General features: G+C 38.0%; 1 protein-coding gene across 1 annotated transcript in view; it reads right to left on the bottom strand.

Moving 5' to 3' along the window:
- LOC133989128 (protein kinase C alpha type-like) overlaps window positions 1-24,037 on the bottom strand; it is a 156,665-nt gene that overhangs the window by 18,051 nt on the left and 114,577 nt on the right. The window contains exons 15-16 of the mRNA XM_062428119.1: window positions 7,334-7,414; window positions 5,040-5,147 (exon numbers count right to left, since the gene is read on the bottom strand). Coding sequence (XP_062284103.1) covers window positions 5,040-5,147; window positions 7,334-7,414 — 189 coding nt within the window. The remainder of the gene's footprint in view (window positions 1-5,039; window positions 5,148-7,333; window positions 7,415-24,037) is intronic.

A 24,037-nucleotide genomic window follows, 5' to 3' on the forward strand; every position in this document is an offset into this window, starting at 1 on the left:
ATGAGCCAAAAATTAAAAGACATAGAAATGAGACATAATACCTGTATTTTTGGATAAGATTGCTGATGTGTCGTGGTCCAGAAAAACTGGGGCTCACGATACAAAAGTGTCAATAATAGTCAAACAAACCAAAGCTTATAGCTGAGGAGCATTCAAATTCTTCTCATTGTGTAAACACTGTGTTGGAAGGAGGAAACAAACAGTACCTGTTTGCAAGTTTAAATTAATTAGAGCCACATCTATACACAATGGAACTGATTTACTGCTTGTTTTGTGTGTATGAAATTTCACCAGATATACTAATTTTTTTTTGGATTACCTCTCCCACTTCAGTGCAGTGATCAATTGTTGAAAAATGTTGAATTGCCAAGGAAGACAAGGAAACCTTTAGAGAGCCCATGGGATTTAGTATTGACAGTCCAAGGGCAAAATGACTTATTCTTGCACTGGAATCTGAAATTGAAATTATGCTTTTTATTTATTTTTTTCAAACTGAGCTAGTTTAAAGGCTTAAATAGGCTAGCTTCCAGGCGGCTCTGGTATTTTGTGTAGCATACTGTATGCTTTCTAATTGGTACATCCAAGGTGAGTGTATGCATGCATACACAGACACGCAAAAGCCCACAAGACTAGCGCCTCCATTTAAATCCCTAATCTGTGATGCACACCTTCACATGCAGCTCAGTCACCTTGACAGTTACCCCAAAGTATATGACACGTTTAACATTCATGCTCTGTAGGTTCAGCATTCTTACACAGAGGGAGACTGCATAACCAATGTGTGGCTATCTGGCTACAGTTCCTGACTAAAGGTAGACACATACTGTACATATATATATAAGACTTGACAAGATAATAATATTGGTACTCCCTTTTACAGTCCCATACTTACAAAGTATTTGACATAAACCTTGAGTTGATGGGTAATAGTGGAGATTTTTCTTACTATTCAAGCTGTAGTTGCTCTGTATTTACCAATTTATTACATGTGCTAATTACCCATTGTAAAAGGAAGTGTTACATAAAATGTGTTCCTTGTGTATGCTCTTTAGCTGAGGGGGCTGAATGTCACCACAAACTAAATAAAGATAAAGGAAACATAAACACAAGCCCGTAATATAGACACTACCAAAAGACAGCTGCCATCTGCAAGACAGCAGTAGCTGAGAAAGCAAGTTGGGTAATGTGAAATGAAATTATATGACAAAACACCCACTGCTATGTAATTCTAACATTGTTACAAAAGAAAAAAGAAACAGCTGTTAGTAATGTTGTATTATCTAACACTGTTCCCTGTCTGCTGTCGGTCTCAGTCTACTGTCATCCCTAGCCATCAAGGGCCACATTGAGGCAAAATATATGATTTTTTAAGGCAATTAAGGTATTCCTGCTATATATTTAGGTCTCTTAGGTCTGATATTTTCAGTCAAAACCTTTTTCAGTTCATTGTTTTTTTTACTAAACAGACCTGCTTTGCCTTAGATGGTAGGTATTGTTGGGGTTTATCACTCATTTTATCTGGTCTTTAGTAAGCAGCCCCAGACTTCATAGCCATTGAAGACATTTTGATTCCATAGTTGATATATATACCACCCATACCCTTCACTTCTCAAGGTATTGGACTTGAATGAATTTAACCTGATGTTAACAGAACAGAAAATCTCACAAGGGCTTGAACTATGATTTATTCAAATAATGCCATCTAAGTTCATAAAAAGTCCATCTTAAAAAAAAAAAATTATGTCACTGCACTACCGTACCTATTTATTGATTAATATTATTGAGAAAAATAAATATATAATTTAAGAAACAAGACAACATTAAATGACATGCTCAAATTGTGCTTGCACGATTTCTGCCATATTCCTGACTGCACGCCCCCCCAACATACAGGCTGTGGGCTGAGCCACATTTGAAGTAGCAGAGTGCATCCAGTTGGCGGAGCATATCAGACAGCTGTTGACAAGGAAGGAGAAGTCATTTGCAGCTTTCTGTCTGTTCACAGGACTGTCACTGGCGCTGAGAAAGTATCCTCCTGCACAAAGCTGTCTCCATTAAACAGCTCACACCTTGAAATGTCCTTGAAACTGACTGACTGCTGGCCTGCCACCACGTCAATCACACACTCTAGCTTTCTTTTTTAGACCTGATCACTTGATTTACTTTGCATAAGTGTGATGGATAATCTCCTGAAAAAAAAGAAAATGTGGCGTTGATGTTTGGCAACACTTGATTATTATATCTGCTAAACTGTTAGCACTTAAATCTCAATGGATCCACAGCGTCATGAAACTGTCAGCAAAGGGTTTAGTTGAAGTGTATAACTTCAAAAAGACACCCTGCTGTTGATGTCAAAATGTTAGATTTGAGAGGACAGGAGGTAGGGTGCGAGCGAGAGTCAGGGAGACAGAGAAAAAAAGAATGATAAAACAAAAGGGAAAGCAGATGGGGTCTCAAAGTCAGCAGGGCAGATACAATTGTGTGATCCAGTACATCAAGACTTTCAAAACACATTCATCATCCTATAAAGCCCCTTTAGTTTGAAATAACATTTACATTTTGAGGCAAAATGTCTGATCACATCACATTACATAGATGAATGTGTATCTACATCTGTCCTACATCTACCTATTTAAATCGTAATGTACTTAATGCAGTATATATGGGCTCACTCAGAATAGGAACAGTTGCAGAGTAGTATGATAATACTCCATCTGCATGCTTATGTTTGCATATAACCAATATATACTGTATCATATATACTTTTCACAGAGTTACTTGTGCTGTCCTCTGCCGTGCTGCTATTATCCATATTAGCATTAGCTTTTTGTCAAAATCTGTAGGAGTAACATCACAGCTCCTGCTCCCTGCACATTTTACCCTCTTAATCTCCTCCTCTTCCTATCTCTGTTTGTCTCACTCTAACCGCCCTTTCTCTTGTTTCATATCTTCTTTTTCTTTTTTCTGTGGGTCAGGCTGCTGGCAAGCACTATGTATCCATTAAGAGGAAGTGCTGCAGCCATGTCAAACTGGGGTTGAGGCAGGGACTTGGGCTGAGATCAGGACACACACACACACACACACACACACACACACACACACACACACACACACACACACACACACACACACACACACACACACACACACACACACACACACACACACACACACACACACTCACGCACACACACACTCATGCAGACACACACACACACTCATGCACACACACACACACACACACACACAGACACACACACAGACGCACGCACGCACGCACACACACAAACACCCACAAAGAAGTGCACACACAGCTAAGAAAAATTAAGAAGAAAGAAAAGAATGAGGAAAAGGAAAATGGGGAGACAGAGACAAATCAGTGGAGTTGAGGTAGGAACAGGGAGACAAAGCGCGTTATTCCACAGCTCATTGAATTTTTGCTGCCTCTGGACAGAAATAAAACTACCACTTTCTCTATTACATTCCTTCTACACCCACATTCACACAACCGTGTGCATTTCTGTGACCCTTGTGAGTATTTCTGAACATCCAAAATAAAGAGTCTCTCTGAGTGAAAAATGTTTCTACAGTAAGTCTCATCTTTTATTGACCAAATAGTCCTTAGTTCAACCTCATGCCATCAGTGTCTGTGAATTCATCGACAGCTGCCAAAATTCATCCATATTTCATGTCCATCAGCTCCCCTGAAGATGAACATGTATTGACATACCAGTGTTTCTTACTGTCTTCTAGTACATACAAAGTGCCAAAGAAGGTCACACAACTAAAGGTTAAAGGGCATAATAGTGAGTGAATGCACAGTTCCTGCATATGATCTGTGCCTTGTTTTCTGTTCCATGAGGCAATTAAGTGTAATGTAATCACTAAGTTTCAGTGAATACATTAGGTAAGTGTACTGAAAACGTTATTCTTTGTTTTTGTGTTCCTCTTATGTCCCTTCCTTTTTCAATTTCTTTCAAAACATCATGTTGTTAACAAAGAGTTTCTATCTTTTGGTATTTGTCTGCTTGACTTACACTGACCCACTGTACTGCTCACTTCCCCCTGTCTAAGGAGATCCAGCAGTGATATACCCATGGTAGCTGAAACAGCATCCCAGAAGACTGCTGAGTATAAATACCCCACTGTTCTTACAGGGAAGGGCTAACTGATGAAAGACAATAACATTGCAACTCAAAATGCTAGACTGTTTGGTTCAAAAATGATTCCCAGCTTAGGTCAATAACGTAACAAAAGAAATGACTTAAAATACAATAAACATAAACAAAGCCAGTACTGGGCTACAACAATAAATACCAAATCATGCAGTGTTTTGTATTTTCAATTTGGGAATTAAGATTAGACAGCTGTACTGTGACTAAGTCTACAGACATAATTTCAGCAGCATTAATAGGTTTGTGTGCACCAGTGTATAACAGACCTACATTATGAAGACCTTAATATCTTCCAGATTTTAAAAAAAACGTGTCTAGTGACAGCCACACTAGTGAGTAGTATACCGGAAAGCTTTAGAGGTTTCCCTTCAATGTTTTAATAATGTCTAAGACACAGGCCCTGAGTGGGGTGAGGAGAGTCAACTAGAGTGTGTAAATTAGTTCCGATAATATATTTTTTACAAAGCCTAAACTTCATTCACACAGCAAATGGAGCTAGACTTCTCATGTGTCTTGATCCGCAAAGCTAAGAAAAGCCTATATGTTTTTACCCCTAAAGTTACACCAGCAGGAGGGGCTTGTTGTCCTCTTACATGAATTTCCGTCTTGGCTTCAGTGAAGAGCATGAAAGACACAGAGCTTAAAATGCTGATTTACAGGATTTTCTACCCAGACGGGAATAGCTTCTGGGGAAAACAGTCCCAGTTGAACAGGACAGTAAACTGAAGAAGTCCATTGCATCATATCAGAGATTTTAGTGAATGTGTTTTGTAATTCTGAAAAACAATCATCTTGATGTTGATTATGGACCACACAAATGGATTTATATGGAAACATATTCATCAGTGATGACAAAGAACTCACCCCTTTGCAGACAGAGACAGCCTCTTTGGACAGGGACTTGGGGTAGGACACGTTGTGCTCCATAATGGACTGGAACAACTCATCTTCATCCTCTCCATCAAATGGAGGCTGTGGATAGAATAACACAACAATGAGAGTGTGAGAGTGTTTCATCCATAAAAATATAGTGGATGAATATGTTGTTACTGTTTCTGAATCCACAAACACGCTGCCATGTAGCACTGAAAGGATCCACCAATGGTACATCTGTGTTTTTATAACCTCTCTACCTGACAGGTAAATTGGCCACATTTAGTAATGACTAAACATGTGTATGGGGAAAAAATAGACAAAAATTTGACAAACAGGGTGCTAAAGAGGGAGAACTGAAAAAGGAGAGAAAATAAGGAACAATGGAGAATTTTGCGAACAAGTTTCACAGGAAGACCTTGCAGGGCAAATGGAGTGGATGACCCAGCTATTTTCCCTCCTCACTGCGTGGTTATCATCAGTAACCATAATGTGGGTGTTTTGACAGTCCATAAAATGAATTATTTGTCATTTCCACTCTACTGGCCCCTTCGGCTAGAGATAGCTGACTGCGTCATGCCCCCTTTACCTGATTTCAGACAAGACAGAGAGATACAGAAGGAGGGAACATCTGAATAGGTAAAAACTTTTGTAAATTGTTGAAGAGCTAACACTTGTTCTGAGTTAATTTGGGAATGAAAAACATACCCATCTTCATGTTTGCTTTGCTGTGGAGGAACTAGCTTTTGCATTTATTTGCATTTTGCTTTTGGCCTTTTTGAATGGGGGTTTCTAAAAATATCTAATTAGGTAACTTAGTCATGAAAACACGCTTTACTTAAACCTGGTAGGGAAATCTTCAGATGGGATGACTTTTTAAAAAAAAACTTTTTCAAATGAGGACATCAAAGAATTCTGTTGAAGCAATTTAATTAATATTGTAAGTTAGAGATGAGTTATGACAATATATTAAGTTATAGCTACACATTTCATTGTAGTCATAATAATTAGGTAATTATACATTTTAAGATATTATCTCTGACATGCTTTGTTTCCACTATTTGCAACCACCAGAATGTGGTTTTAGGCTGATGTTGAACATTGTGTTAAGCACAGATTGTGCTATTGCTAAGCTAACCTGAAAAAGGTCATATTGTTCCTATGTAACCAACACATTACCTTTTGGCTAATGCTACCCTAGTTAAACAAACCTCAAAGAAACAGAGGACAATAAGCTCCCTAACATGTCACTGTAGAAAACTGAAAAATCTACTCAATTTCTGCACAAAAGCATAGACTAAAGGGCACTGTTTGCAGGGCAGCATAGAGACTGGCGAAGGGTGCCAGGTTTAAATGCGTTGCAAAAAGATATGCTGCCAGTCTAGTGCCTTTATTTGTGCACAAATTGAACAAATTAGATATCTAACTTTTCTGAATCCAACAGCAGCCCTCTCCTTTCTTTGTAAAATGAACAAACCTACAATGCAGCTGGAAAAAATCTACAAATCAATGCCTTACAATACAAAAGAAAATCATTAAAACACAGTAAGCTGTAATTTTGTTATAAATCTCATTGTTGTTGAATTCTAAAGCAGATTTTTGAGTGCATAAAACCTCCAAAATATATTATACTATACTGTTTAATACTTAACCTCAACACTTTTTCAGGAATTTCAATGGTATATATTAACCTCTAGTCTAGAGCTATTTCCTTTTTCCCTAGTCTTCTGTTTTGCTACACTATCTGCCATAGAGAGACTGTATGCAGCATACGTCACACAGTCCAGGCAGCCTGAGCTAAATCTTACACCTGATCAACAAGGACAGTGAAGTGTTAGTGAATAAATAATACAAGCTGAAAATGTAATGTGATGTGCAAATGATATCATTGGAGTCCATGCTCCTTATAGCGCTTCAGGATTGATCAATTAGGGACTATTCTTCAGAAATGACAAACTTAAAAATCTGTATCAAGTTTTTACAGTAAGTACTAAGATTAAAGCTGAACAGACACACACATATACAGAGGGCAAGGTTACTCCAACTCGGATATGGCCTATGATAAGAGGAAAATTGAGGTTATGTGTGTACTGTATATGTGTCAATGTTTCTTGTAGCAGTGGTGGGAAGGTCTTTAGGGTACACCACCTGAGTACATTTACGCCTCGGTAGAGCCTTGCTGTGAGGGGGACTTTAATGTGTATTTGTGTGTGTGTGTGTGTGTGTGTGTGTGTGTGTGTGTGTGTGTGTGTGTGTGTGTGTTTGTATGTTTGTAAACCACTCACCTGTCCTGCCAGCATTTCGTAGAGCAGCACTCCATATGCCCACCAGTCAACAGAGAGTCCATATGGCTGATATGCAATGATCTGCCGACGAAAGGAGAGAAAAAAAAGTTCAGTGTAACTCAAACAACTCATCTGAAAATAGTGAAACACAGGTAACAGTCAAATTAGAGGCTGCCTAAATTGCCATTCTAATGATTACATTTGGAAAACTAGACTGTTAATTTGGTGAGAAATGAGAAAAACAGCTATCATGAAAAGACTGAAGAGACAGTCTTGAAAAACTGCATGCATGATCCAAATAGAGAAGGTTACATGATAATACTGTATTTCACTGCCTGGATATCATAACTACACCCAAATTATCTGTTCTAATTGATAAACAATAAAAAAGCTCATTTTGATAACATCTTGACTGACTCAAAACTGAAGACACTTGACATTCCACTGAACTAGATCACAGCATACACGTGACCACTTTGGAGCTGAACATTAAATATGAATCTAATCATAGATTCTATAAATATGTCAGTATATTATTCATCCATTACATGTTTCACCACTCAACCTATGTTGTCTCTGCCTGCATTAGAAGTGCATATCCTTAGATTGCAGAAATATAAGACATTATTCACTTGCAAAGTAATATAATTTAGTCTTTGTAAATCCAACACAAAGCAAATCTGTTCTTATGTTACAACCTTCATCAGGTTTCCACAAAAGCAAAATATAGGGGGTAAAGACTGTAGTGTGTAACATGTAACTGCTCTTCTGTAAATCCATGACAGGACAATGTCAGAAAGCCTTTTCCCAGCGTGGTTGCATATCTTTTTATGCACACTACCATTACTTGTTTCATTTTATGCAAATCTACAGTACATGGTACTGATATTGTAGCAGTTCAGCGGTCTAAAATGATCACATTACTCAATGCAACATCAAAAGTTGTTCCATGTTCTTACATGCCCGTGTTAAGGTGCCAACTGGTAAAGGAGTGGGAGATGTTTTTAAGCAATCTGTGCCTATAAATACTACAGACACATGCATTTGAATTTTGCCAGAAGCCCTGAAAATCATGTTTCATGCATTTAAAACTCACAGACAAAATGTAAGTTATTCTTTTCATACAGGGATTAGACAAAGAGATTAGATAAAGCACTGCTACAGTATGACTAGAACTAAATGTTGGATGACCTCTGAACACCCACACCAATAACTTTGCCACGGTTCAGTGAAGAAGATAGCAAGACATTTCTGACAGGAAGCGAGCATTTGGTGCATGGGAAGGGGGAAGATAACAAAACACAGAAAATTCATTTCACAAGACCCAAGCACTTCAAAGCTACGACAATTTTCGTAGAATGATGTGTCCACAGTTGAACCTGAAAAAATACGGTTCACACATTTTTACGCAAAAGTGAGTTCAAGATGGGGGAAAAACAACATTGTAGCCACTGTGAATAAAACTCTTACTGACAAGTCTTTGCACAATTTGAGGGGCCATCTTGACATTCAAATTTTGTTCATGTCCTTTTGTTCAAATGTTCAGAGGACTGATGTCATCAACTCTTGCCTCAGTTGGTGATTCTTGCTTGTAGTTAAAATGGTAATGTTTAATTTTTGAGTCATTAAGCCTTCTGGTAAAATGATCATTGATCTAGATTATATGGCTGAAATGAGTATTTCTGATGATTTGTGAGGCTCAATGAGCTTTATGCAGAACTGAAACTTTACAGATATAATGGTGTTGAGCTGTTATAAAAATGTAATATACATAGCTTATATGGCCTTGTAAACAATATATGCAACCAATATTTTTATTAGTCCGTAATTGCCCATTAATGTGTTTCTATAAACAACTTTTAGCACAACCATTGTAAGAATTGAAGTCCATTATCTCATGTCTAATCCCTTGTGTCATTACGATGATTATGAGACAAAGTAATCCAAAACTTAATGGCATTACTCATAATACAATTGAATATTTTTATGGCAGGTACATCATCTACATCGAAACACAGTGACAAAGACAGAAAAAAACAGAGATAAAGGCATGGAAAGAATTTCAACAAAAAGGATATATAAACCAACTGAATATCTGAGGAAACTTGCCTCAACTGTGACATTTTCTCTATCCACAGGGGTGACTCTGACATTGGCCAAGGTTAGTGCTTTCTTTCACCCACTCTGACCCTATTCACAGCAATCTGAAGATATTTACACTTGACACACACCTACACATCTAAGCATTTCTCTGGAACCTCTTTTGCCATATAACAGTAGTTGGTGCTGCAGGCTCACGTACAGTGAAGCAAAGCAAACAAGTGCATATGTTGCAACACCATGCATTCATGCGGACATGCACGCAAGATAAATACAGAGTAATGCAGTGAGACACACACACAAATAACTTTAGGTGTGCAACAGCAGCCATGTCATACATTGCTCTATGACTTTTGCTGAGTAACATCTGACCTCTAGAGCCCACGGACATTCCTCCAGCTCTTAAACACACATGCACAAAAACACACATGCAGATGCACAAAATGTGTATGAATGCGCACGCACGCACGCACGCACGCACGCACGCACGCACGCACGCACGCACGCACACACACACACACACACACACACACACATTTTTAGGTATCTGAAAGCAGGTCTATCCTGTATCACTCTATAACCTTCCCTGATTAATATCTGACCCCTGCTTTATCCACAGGACCCCAAATACACACAGAGGCGTCTGACACACCTCCAGCTCTGCACTACACTGTAATGATGCTGTCCTGAGGGGTGGTTGGAGCTGGCTAGCCACGCAGTGCATCCACGTGTTTACCCACAGACACACAAACTTTCATGCACGCACATTATCTTTGAATGTCACTCCTCTTTCATGTCTCTCTGAATGGTTGAATGAAATGTGCCACCTTGTACAACATAAATGTGTACAATTAATGGCTAAAAATTATGCATGGTGTTACTTTTGGAAATAACATGTTTGGATACCAAACTTTTATTGCACAATAAAATAAATACATTTCACATGTTTGTATGTAACTGAAAAGAGGCTTCTTAAGACCACTAACTATATATTTACAAAATGCTCCCACAATGGCTGCAACCTGTGTGTGCAGTTACAGTTCAATTTGCTATTGGTCAATTTATTTTTCAGTCACCCTAGCAGCATAATTCTATGGATTCATGATCCTTGAGGATGAATATTCCTGACTTTTCCCTAATATTTCCTCTAGTGCCAATAAGAGGCTGAACTAGGACACTCATGTACTCCACAGGTTGAACTGTGATAACTCTGGTGATCCCTAAACTTTTTATCTACTGCTATCATCAAGTTAACTTTGAATTTGTCCCATACTTTGGTTTATGACCCACTACCTGCATAAATCATGTCTCATTCTCATCGTTCTCTCCTGTGCTTTGTGTTGGTGCTGATCAGAAAATGGTAGCATGCTACCAAACTAAAATAATACAGTAAATACTAAATATTGTACCTGCTCAACATCATCATGTTAGCATTGCCATTGTGATCATGTTAGCATTGCCATTGGTATTTAACTTAAGTGCAGCCTCACTGAGCCATTAGCTTGGCTGTAGACACAATGGGCCAGATGCAAGAACCACTCGTACGCACAGATTCGTTCTTAAACCATGCGTACGAGTGATTTACGAGGATTTGCCGCATTCACCAATTTCCTCGTATTTTGGATTTTCTCTTAGGTACAAACAAAATTTACGAGTGATGCAGACCTGTCGTACCTCTCACGCACAACCAACCCGCAGTCCTCCAAAGCAATAAAACACGACTGTTACTGTCTAATTGTCTAATGGCAGTGTGCCAACGATATCATGTCTTTTGGGGGAACTACATTTTTTTCCGGGGGGGGGGGTGACATCATATACTATAAGCAAGATATGATAATCACTTAATGAACACATAACACCTCCACACGGGTACCCTCATCTCCAACTTCTTCTGCCGGCTTGCCCTGCGTTGTCATCCCGGGTGTTAGCAGGTCTGTGCTGACAGCAATCCGGCAGCAGGTGTATAATCAGCAGTTGAGCTTCAGAATCAACTGAAAAATACGAACATATTCTTGCATCTGGCCCATTGTCTTAATGAACTTGTTTGTTTCTTTTTGTTTCCATTTATTTACTCCGTAATCATCTTTTTCTCATCTTCACTGAGCAGAACTGGAAGCCAGATTGAACGCCAGTCAAAGCAGACGAATGGAGCAACTCCAGAAAGAAAGTAAAGGTAATACATCAAACAAGTCAATTATTAATGAGCAAAGCAAAGCAGCTTTCTTCTCATCTCATCTAATTTCACTTCATGATTTATATTTGACTGAATGGTGGAAGTCGTGCAGTATTTATTCCCTCATTTTTTACTAAATAGAGCTGAACACCAGACAGAGTTGGGAAATAAGCTCGGAGATGCATAGGCAGAAGTGAAGGCACTGCAGACTGCTGATGAAGGTAAACAACATTCATACTGCATGATTATGTATGTCAGTATGTCAAAAATATATGTGAATAATAGTTAGAAGGACGCCTTTTTGCTTTTCAAAAATGAATATGTGATGGCTTTTTGGTGGAATTATCTGTGTGATTAATCATTTCATGTTTTATTAATCCATGTAATGACCAGATCTGCAGGCCAGACTGAATGCCAGCAATGTTCAGGCTGAGACGCAAAAAAAAAAGCCTAGTAAAGTAGATTTTTTCTAACCTCAGCTACTCTAATCTCATCTCTCTCTCTCTCTCTCTCTCTCTCTCTATATATATATATATATATATATATATATATATATTTGACTGAATGGAAGAGTTTACAGTATTTATTCTTTCATGTTTTTACAAATAGAGCTCAACATTAGATTGAAAGAGTTGGGTAAATTTGGAGATGTGGACACAGAAGTTAAAGCACTGCAGACTGCTGATATAGGTAAATGAATACCACATGATTATGTACATTTATACAACATTTATAAGCTTTAAGTAGAGGCTCCGTTAATGGTTAATACTGTAAATAATTTATTAACACTTTATAGATAAGTTATAAAACTAATAAGAAAACATTTAGGTTGCGATACGTCCCTGTTTCATAAAATCGCTGAGTGGTTGGACTTACTTTTGCATTTGACCACTTACTTGCACCTAAATCCATTCATTTACATAAAAATACAAATATACTTGATGAAGTAAAACACATGTATTAATGACTTATTAACTGTTATCGCTGCAGACTAAAATTGCTTATTAGAAAGTGACAAACCCATGAGCAGTTATTAATGGATTACCAACATTCACAATTGTGTTATTACCAAATTGAAAGGTTTAACACCAGCCAAGGAGAATGCATACATCCTGGTGACTCAAAGTTGAGCATATTCATAGCTTATAACTCAATAAAGCAATAATACATTATTTATTAACCATCAATAAAATTATCTGTTACAACCTATTAATGTTTATAAATGGTATCAAATTAAAATAATGTACTAAATTATCTTGGTGGCAGATGATTTCATGATTTATTTCTTCACGTAATGACCAGATCTGCAGGCCAGACTGAATGCCGGTAATGTCCAGGGTGAGATGCAAAAAACCCTAGTGGCAGAATTACAGATGAAAATTAAAGGTACAGGAACATGTGTGAAGATTATTTCATTGTTGTGATCATATTGTTGTGAATAAGTGAGCTACAGTATCAGATGCTAAAAGACTCAAGACAGAGCTCTTAAGATCAGGATTTATTTTGTATGTTCCTTTCAACTGTCAGAATTTGAGTCTTGACTGGAGTCCAGTGAAAGTCTCGAGAAGCAGCTGGCTGCACAGCTTGGAGACACCGAAGGAGAAGTGGAGGCGATGAAAGTTACTGATCAAGGTAAAGATAGAAAGCTCAACACTTTGTAGAAATTCGCCATATGGGGTATAAGATATTCATATGTAGAAAATTTGCAACTTTACCAAGTGTATCCCTGATGGAAATTTCTATGAATTTTCCATGACCTTTTCATGATTTAGTTCAAGCATTTTCAAACTACAGATTTCACTCCTTCCTGGTGTGTAATGTTGTTTATCTCTAAAGGGATTACAAAGAATAGTTTCCAGTTAGGCTGATTACCATCTAATGCAATAAATGTGTGGGACTTGAGGTTTTTACTTTCCTAATCATTGTCAATAGATTTGGCAGCCAGACTGGGAGTCACTGAAAGCCTGAGTGAGGAACTGAAGATCAAAACTGAAGACACAGAGAGGGAGGTGAAAGTTCTGAAGACAGCTGATCAAGGTAGCCTTTTGGTGTTGAAAATTATATTTAATTGTAAATGGGTAAAGAGTTCATTAAAAGTATGTTTCTCATAACCCTGACTTAAATTAGATATAATGGCTGAATTCATGCAGTTTGTCATCCTCTGCATCTCTTTGACCAGAGCTGAAGTCCAAAGTAGAAGCCAGTGAGGCCCTGGCCAACACACATCTTGGAGTCATAGAAATTAAAGTGGAGGCACTGGAGACAATAAATAAAGGCAATAAATAAATGAAACAATTAGTATATACTGTAGTTAGCAATCTATAATGTCAATAATTATTAATAACATCAGGTATGTTACTATAAACCAATATTTATCTAATCATTGAATTCACCTCTCAATCTCTTCCACTAATCCCACAGCATTAGGGGCTAGACTGAACGCCACGGAGATTCTTGGCCAGGAGATGAACGTAAAGCTTGAAAAATCAGAGGCAGTCATGGAGGCACTTACAACAGCTGATCAAGGTAAGCAAACTACCATTGATCCATTGAAAATGTCATCAATACAGTAGACCAGTATCAGATCAATTAGGTTTTCCTCAAAGCTTAGCAGAGGAAGGTGAGGGGTGCGCGGGGGTGTTCAGTTTACTAGATGCCACTAATTCCTACACACTGCATCTTTAATAGCTACAGTAACTCTGGTAGTTTTGAGTGCTTAGTTGAATATTTTACATTGTGCTATTGCATTTTCATTATAGATTTGGAGGCAAAATTAAAAACAAACAAAGTTATACAAGAGAAGTTGAAGAATAAGGTTGACTTAACAGCTGCAGCAGTGGAGGAGGTGAAGACATCAGTGACTGAATGTAAATAAGTAATTACAGCATTATGGAAAAGTTACTAAACTTCTACTTTCAGACAATAAAACAACATTAGAATGTATACTTCTATATAATATAAATCTAGCCCAGTGTGACTTCAGCAAAAAAATATTTATTTTTCATTCTTAATCATGATCATTTCTTTGTCAGGTAAAGTAGCCTTCTCAGCTGCACTTGAAGAGAACCAAATGCACATTGGGCCATTTAACACTGAGATGACTCTCGTCTACAAGAAAGTCATCACCAACATTGGTGACAGCTATGATCCTACAACAGGTAATGTACTGCACAGCCATCTTGTATAATCACTGAATATATTTATGTTAAAAGACAGCTTCCATGATTTTCACATGTAGATTCAATGCCATATACATGCACTCAGCATGATTCGAAAAATTTTACAATCTTCTAAAGATTGTTGTTGAAAACATTTTGTCCAAGATCCTCCTGTTCATGGAGGTTATTTAATTGCATGTTAATATAATAATGCTTTTAAACAATCTTGTCACAGTGTTGTTGCTTTGTGCCTTTTTAAAACTTCTATAATGAAGAAATTAAGGCTGATTAAGGATCATTTTTCATCTACTGGAGTTTCACTCGCTAGGAATAATATTATTATTCCTTTTTCCAAACCCCTTCCTCAGGAGTCTTTACAGCTCCAGTCAGTGGAGTTTACTACTTCACTCTATACTCCCATGCTAATGGAGGAAACCCTGGTTTTCTGCTGCTCTACAAGAATGGTGAGGTTGTTGGGGGTACCGCAGAACACCCGACTGCTGCTGACGTCACTGGTTCTAATGGAGTAGTGCTGCATCCCCAGAAAGGAGACCAGGTTAATGTGCACATGGAGGCCGGGTCCTGGGTCTGGGCGGACAGCAATCACAACCTCTGCACCTTCACTGGTATCCTGCTGTACAGTATGCCCAATGATGTTCCCAAAACCATCCTGTAACTTTAGTAGTGCAATTTGAATTTCATAACTTGCAAACAGTCATGCAAATAAAGTTAACAAATAGATCATTTGTTCCATACATTGTTTCTTCGCATGCAATCAATAATCCTTAATATATCAGTTTAGATTGAAAATGAGCTCACATTAATTCAGTTTTTTTTAATGATGTGTTTCTGATTCATGATCATTTTCTGTTGAATCTAAAAGCAAATCGTACACTCAGTGATAACTTGTGTCATACACCCTCAAAAAAACAGTGTCTTAGGATATAAAAAACAACAACCACACACTAGCCTACAGTGTTTTATTAATCCTTTGCTGTATCTTCATAAAACGTGTATGTCACAACAATTGTGCACATTTGTTCAACATGCAGCTAACGTATCATTCCCTAAGTGAATATGTATAAGCTCAAACAGGTTAAACAGAATGAGAACAAGACCATGACCCTAAGTGATAGCCCACTGTCAAAAAGACAAACCCATGAGAAGATGTGTTTAAGGCTCCACATCCTTTGTGTGAAATCGTACGTGCCCCTTCAAGAAGGTGAAAAGTGCTAATCCTTAATCCTAAACTTTCCTCAGCTGTTTAGTAAAAATGCAGAAGGATAGGGAAAGGAGAAGCCCCTTTCCTTTATTTTGCCTCTGTGTTTTTAATTAGCTTGTGGGTCAACAATTCCGTGGTGAGGGAAACCCTTGGGTGAAATCCCTGGGTATTAAAATCCCGCCTTCTGAAGGAATCATGCCAACCTTCGGTCTGACCTGACAGCTGCCAACATATTCAGGTACGCAGTCTTAAGATTTGTTTTTACGTAAGATTTGCAGTGTCACTAGTGAAATATTTCAATGTGAATGAGAAGGGATTAGTCTTTATGCACACTGACAGCAAAACAATCTACCTGAGAAAACAAATATATCAGATGCAGATCAGACACTGCACAATACAAAACAATATGCTAAAACACCATCTTTAAGCAGCTCAGACATGCTACATCCATAACGAGGACAGACAGGCTGTTTAATACTCTAATGATCTGCTAAGAGAAAACTGTTTTACCATGAAAGTGTGAACTAGGCCAATGCTAGACAGCGAGTCATTGAGGACCTACTGTAACATGGCATATTTGTTGCGCTGTGTCACTAGTGTTTCTAGCGAAATTGTATGCAATGAGGAATTTAAGAATGGAAAGCATGTAGACACATCAGGTCAATATAGCAAGGAGATCTGCAGCCCCATGTCGCTTTGTGTCATGGGAATGAAAACAGAGAAGAAAAGAGACAGAAAGAGGCAGAGAGAAAGAAAGAGAGAGAGCTGACAGTATGGAAGGAAGAGAGTCAGATGCCACTAAAACAATACAATGAGATAACACATTTTCTTTCCTTATGATTTAGACACTAGGGGCCTGATTTACTAAAGGTCTGCGTGTGTAAAAATGTGTGCATCATCCGCAAAAAATGTGCAGCTGATCTACTAACACAGCGCACTGAGGCTTGTGTCTCTCAACTGTGCAAAATAATATGCACTGACCATTGAGTACGTTTGCCATAATGAATATGTAATATGAGTCTTTTTTTTCCCAGTGTGCAAAATACAGGGAGGAGAAAATTTAAATATGTTAATTAGCACACGCATTGTGATTTACGAAACCTGAAGGTATTTTTTCTGATGCTAACTGCGTCTATAAATAATACCTTTGAAGGGCAACCTTTATTTGGGATCTTAGTAAATCAGACCCTAGAAGTTTTAATTACTGAATATGTGAAAGAAAATATTCCAACACTGTAGCATTCTACCACAAACTGAAAAAAACCCAAAAAGTTCACCAACCAAAAACATATTTTGTCCAGAACAACATCTTTTGACCAATACAACACATGGGAGCATTTTCTAATCTGGCTCCTGGCCTAACCCTAACCCTAACCCTATTGGCAATAATGATTTTTTATGAAGTGACAACACTATGGTTAAGGTCTGATCAGGTTTAGGAAAAGATCATGATTTGATTTAAAATGATCACTTTGTTAGGCTTAGAGAAATGTGGTGTGGGGTAAAGTTGCCACATTCTTAAATTTAGGCGTCCTTAGGGGATGGTCGTAGTCACACTTTTGGAAAACTCTGCCGACTTGTGGTTGGGTAATAGCCTCCATCTACCATGCCACCTCCATATGAGGAAGTTTGTTGCCATACAGTATACTGACATAATCTAATGTACCACTGCTCCGGGTCCTCATAACTACAGCTGCTAGATAGCATCTATCACTGAAATATAACTATATTGTTTATCTATGTTGTTTTCAGGTGATTGGGGCATTTTATGCAAGGCTGCAAGGATTTTTTTACTTGGGAGGAGAGTCTCAAAATACACAAATGGATCAAAAAAATAACTTTTGGTTTTGACTAAAATCTAAAAAACTTTTGGAAGGTTTTCATGGTCCTCAGAAATGAATCCTTATGATTTAAATGAACCACTTACTTCTCCTCTAGCACCACCAGCAGGTCAAAGTGAAATATCTTTATTATATACTCTATGGACTGACACAAAATTTAGTTCAGACCTTAATGTCTCCTAGATAATCGATCCTAATGATTTTAGTGATTCCCTGAGTTTTTATCTAAAGCCACAAGAAGGTTAACATTATTGGTTTAGAGTTAAAAGCCTTGAATTGAAATCAGGGGACATTCGTTAACCCCACAGGACAGATTGTACTAACTTTGCTGATCCTTTTTGTTCAGTAACAGTTCCAAACGGCAATTTGTATAATAATTTTGTTTATGACGAAACACCTGCTAACATGCTATCATTTTCCCTAAAGGTAGAGGTAGAGGGGAGGGAAAAAGGCAAAGAGGACAATTAGAGTTCAGGCAAAAAGCAAGTGTTAAAATCAGTTTCAGGCCATTCTGCAGAGTGCTGCGCTAATGTGACGCTGCTGTGACTCGCTGCCCTTGTCACCCATCGCCTGTCTACAATAACAACAGCGGACATTTGTAGTTTCAGGCATGGTGACCTCCGTGCTCTGTACCAGAATGTTGCGTCTAGATCTTCAGTTATGCACTTATTTATTATGTACAGAGATGTATATTTGTTTTGCTGCATGCGTGAGGCTTATAAATATATCAAGAGCTCTCTGCTTCTGCAAGTGAAGGAAATAGACAAGTGTGACCTGTGCCTGACATTCCTTGCTCTCATCCTGTTTTATTTTTTTTATTTAATAATATGTAAGCCTCTGGCCAGTAGAGCTCTGCTGATTCACTGCACCACAATGTGCATGTGTGCCAGTAAGAGAAGGTGGGAGAGGTGGGAATGAGAGAGAGATTTTCTTTGTCTAAATGAGACTTTCCATATCATTTATTAATGATTCGGAATACATTTGCTCTATTACAATCAAAATATGTTTTATGTGCCTGAATATCTAGATGTGTCTATGTTTATTTGTGTGCCTGTGCTTGTGGTTTGAACAGTCTGTGTTAGTGTGTGTCTATGTGTTTGTGTGGGCATGGGCATTGCTGCAGACATCTCTCTCCCATTAGGGCTAATGCTACATGACAGTTCTGGATCAGAGTGCTAGTTATTCAAGGCTACTCTCTTACTACACACACACACACATGCAAACCCACACACATACCCATGCAAACACACACGAGCACTAATCTTGACTCCTATAACCCTTATCCTCCATACAGAAGCAGATGAAAATCAAGTCAGTGTGGTTTTGAACACTACATCACACAACACCGCCCTCATGACAACACTGTTACAGGGTGCTACATGAATATCTGCCTTTCTGTTGTCATCGGATCCCTCTGAGGATAGTGTGTGCTTTTGAGCAGATACAGTGTCCATCAGGCCATGCTTTAGTGGTCTGTTTTTGAAAGCATTTCTCAGCGCTGTATGCGCATGCTGTGGTTGGTTTCATTCACTGATTATATTAATGAGCAGCCTTGGGGTTTACATGAGCATCCTACACTGAGAGTATCACAGGAGATGAACAGCACCTTTTTACATGTCATCAAGAATTGTGCTCAAAGTTGGAAATCAAGCTGTTCTGCAATGTTCATGCAGTTCAAATAATTTTACGCCAGAGCAGAAAATGAAGACCAGGTGTTATCAAGATGACAACTCTTGAGGTTAGATAATCTAAATAACATAACAGTATGTTTTGGTATGTACACACATTGGAACGGGACAAACTAAAGGTAGATTTAATGATAATGCAAAATACAATTTCATATATGGGCTAATATATGTCATGATAAAATGCCAATATACAACTGAACAACCGTGGCAATGCGATGATGTATTATCAGTGGAAGTGTGACACATTTATTTGCATCCATTGAAATTCTACTACCAGTAGCATACTGATATCAGCTAATGATATGAATTAAAAGTAACCCCTATGGTTAGAATACTTTGTACTCCTCCAAAAATGCAGTATAGCGCATAAATGAACTGAATTTTTAGCCTCGGGGCAGAGAGGACACTACACAAATATTATCAAGCTGAGTAGTAAAGCATGTAAAATAAAAGATGATTAATAAAGCATTTCTCTTATCACTATCTATCAGAGGACACTTGTTTTTTGTGTATCTGTCATTTCCTCTGCTCTATCTCATTTGCTGCTTCCTCCTCACTTTCTCTTTTCACCCCTCCCAACCCCCACCTTCAACTTATTTTCACCTCCCACTTTTCCAAACACATCTGAAGGGATTTTGTGAGACTACTAATAGCTCTAAACTGAAGACACTGCTTTGAAAGCTCATTGGTAAACAGTAACAGAAAACTCCATGATGATTCAGGGGAGCTATTCCTGGTCCTCAAACTTTTTGAGAAATAAGAAAAAACGGAATAACAGTACATATCTACATTTTGAACTACCTTGAACCTGCATGGTCAAGATGTCTAATTATAAATGAGCAAAATGGTCTTCAAAGTTATGAGACTAACAAGTTCTGTCTATGCTGTATAGACATGATAATTTTCAGGAGGAACACCAGCTAACACTAAAATGAGTATCTAAAAAGTGTGATTTCTTCATAGGCAACATTTGTACTACATCTTTGTTACACTACAAACATTCCAACTGCTGTTTTAGCCCATAGAAGAGTGAGCAGGGACGTGGACACCCATGCCTCACAATGCCACACAGCAGTGGGGACCAATTAGGGCAAAGTGGGAAATGGCCTGTGTCAGACAGCTCAATATCCTCAGATGGTCTCCTGAAAAGCCACACAGAGTCATCAGTGGGCCACTATTTCTTATGTCACTTCGAGCTTTCTTTCGCTCCTTTCCTTCAGTGTCCAGCCCCTCTTGCCCCTTCTGCTCTTTTCCTCACAGTTAATATCTCATGTCTCCTCTGTTTTCTCTTTCTGTTGGCTCTGTTCCTCCCTATCTCTTTCTCTCTGTGTCAAAGTCACTGAGGTGTAAATTCACATTAGTGTGAGCATTCCTTCCAGACAGGAGCTACCAATGACTGGCTATATAGGTCAGAGTAAACACAGCGAAAACTGCGTGCATGTGTGTGTGTATGTGTGGCAACTAGCAGCAGGAATGCAATTGCATTCTGTCACATGTGTGCTGACAACAGGGGACCCACTGCTACATAGAAACATACTCCCTCACTTATGAGTATGTGGGCAGGTGTGTGTGAGAGAAAGGGAAGTGTGAAAATATTTCTCATCTCACAGCTATCTCACACATACTGAGATCCAGACACGCACAAACCCACCAACACATCTATGTTTCAGAAGTGACCTCAGTGTAGTAGCTTACATAAACACATCAGAACATTGGAAGGCTTAAATTAGGATTTTCAAAAGTCAAACATGTACAAGCTTGTTTAAAAGTCAGAGATGCACCAACAGCTAACGACAAGACAAAATGATTTTGGGAAAGTTGAAGAGCAGCTGAACAACATCCTGATTGACATGAAAGTCTCTCTTGGGTTCTTTGAGAAATCAATCATTAGTACACAACTTCAAGCTGAATAGCTTAGTCACCACCTAATCTGGGGGATCAGTTTACTGACATCAAAAATCAATAGCAAACAAAATCACGCCACAGCTCAATGTAGTTTAGGATTATTAGAATACTAGGCACTATTTACATGTCTACTTAAACCACATTCAATAAAAGCAGATACTTTAAGCATGTTGAAAAAGTTATTCACATTTAACACATGAAACAGGTATTGAAAATGTTAAATCAGATTCATCTAGTCGGGTTATTAGTAGTTCATAATTCTGTCACAATTTATGGAGCACTTTCCCTCGATTATCTCTGAAAATGTCATCACTGTGAGCCTATTTTAAGGTCAGCCTTTGAGTTTTTTGAGTATGTGTGCACACATGCATGAAGTTTGTATGTTTGGTCTCCTGTTTCACATTGAAAGTATGTATGCATATATTTTGACGGAGGCAGAATTGTATGCAAATAACGCTGTCATGCATATGACTGTGTGACATCATGTATGTGTGAACTAGCATACAGTGTGTGACATTATATGTGTGCTAGCTCACAGTGGAGTGGAAACAGTAGCTGCTCCCACCCCCTGCCATGTCATCCCTGGCTGGCGCATTAGTGTCAGTCTGACTCTGAACAGTCACAGCATGTTCACCCTGCGTCCATGGGGCGGAATTAACCTCACAGTCTGTCAGAGGGGGTTTTAGAGACAATCAATAACCCGACCCGCCATTAAATAGAAATAATGGCCAGAGAGTTGGACGAACTAAATCAGTATATAAAGTATGAACTGCTGCAAGCTGCAGCATCAAGCCTTTCCTGTTGCTTTATTTAGTAAAAGTACACTGATACTCATAAAAATTAACAGGCATTAAATGGCATTGAATTATGAATATAAAGCCTGGATTCCCAAGTCAATGAATTGCAAGCAGTGTTTTTGTTGTTTCATTTGAGATGGCACTGCTTTTCTTTCAGATGTTTTATCTGTGTCATTATTTGCCCAAAAAGGCTTAAGCCAATCACAACAATGCAGAAAGCCTAACGCTAACACTTACAAGCTAAAATCATAAGACTTTTGCACTTTAAAGATTTGAAAGCTAAATGACATGTTTGCTTTCTCAATGTCTTTATATTTCTGAGGGCTTACAAAATTGAAACCTTTAGTTTGCTGTCACATCAGCTTTGAATGTGTGATGATGGCATCAGTAGGAATGTGTAGATGGTTATGCCTCCTGACCTCTGGGTATTGCAAAATGTCAGGTTACAATATTTAGCACCAAATGCTTGCCAAATTCTTGGTCTTATTTATGTATTCTTTTATCTGATACTTCCTGATTGAAATGATAATTTATTTATATTTCACGACATTTTATTTATGCTTGTGCGGCTGTTGTTAAAACAGCATTAAGTCTTGATCAGCTTATTAAGTTGAGTTGAGATTTTGCACATTTTGTATGAAAATGTATAAAATCATAAAAAGTACAATTTTGGCGATGCAACTCAAACAGGCCTCATATATTGGAAATTATTGAACTATTTCTAATTGTCAAGGGCCCTTTTTACCAACCAGTCAGTCATCTTTGACTTACTATATCCTGTCCAAATGTCATGCCAATAATGAATGAATGAAGGAATGAAGGCTTTATTTCAAACATGTAGAAAAACAAAAACAAAGAAAAGATATAAATATATGTATCTTACATAACAGAAAACAACAGTCAAACGCACAAAACAAGGAAAACAACATTGATTAAACATGTTTGAAAAGGAGTAGGAAGAAGCATTCGCTTATTGAATCCTACCCCTTCTCCAATTTATAATTCAACTATTTATTATTTATTTATTTCCTGTGTGTTTATATCTTATTTATGTATGTATTTTAATCCTAATTGTTATTTATATTTACTTATTACCATATCTAAATAATCAAACATATTTGTCTGATACAGACTCAAAAGAAATAAAATAAAATAAATTAAACAGATAAACAAATAAATAAAGAGAATAATATGTGCAAACCCTAGTGCTCGTCCCACCCTCCTTCCTCCCTGTACCTAGTGTAAACCATGTGCTTATACCGCTGTTTAAACATGTTCATGCTTGGACATTGCTTCAGCCCCCCCGACAACCTGTTCCACAGTTTCACCCCACATACCGACACACAGTGAGTTTTTAAAGTTGTGCGAGCAAATGGATGCTTGAAGTTCATTTCCCCCCTGAGATTATATCCCCCTTCTCTCTGAAAAAACAGTTTTTGAATGTTGACCGGAAGTAGATTGTTGGCTGCTTTGTACATGATTTGTGCGGTTTGAAACTGAACTAAATCTATAAGTTTAAGTGTTTTTGATTTCAAGAATAAAGGGTTGGTGTGTTCTCTGTAACTTGTGTTGTGAATTATCCTAATGGCTCTCTTCTGCAATATAATCAGTGGTTGTAGTGTACATTTATAAGTGTTTCCCCAGATCCCTACACAGTAATTTAAATATGGTAATATTAATGAGTTGTAAAGTATGTGGAGTGATCTGTGGTCCAGGAAGTGTTTTGCCTTACTTAATACTGAAATGCTGCGTGACAGTTTGGTTTGTACATGTTTTATGTGAGATTTCCATGTCAGTTTATCATCCATAATTACCCCAAG

Source organism: Scomber scombrus, chromosome 2, assembly GCF_963691925.1.
Source record: "Scomber scombrus chromosome 2, fScoSco1.1, whole genome shotgun sequence".
Lineage (NCBI taxonomy): Eukaryota > Metazoa > Chordata > Actinopteri > Scombriformes > Scombridae > Scomber > Scomber scombrus.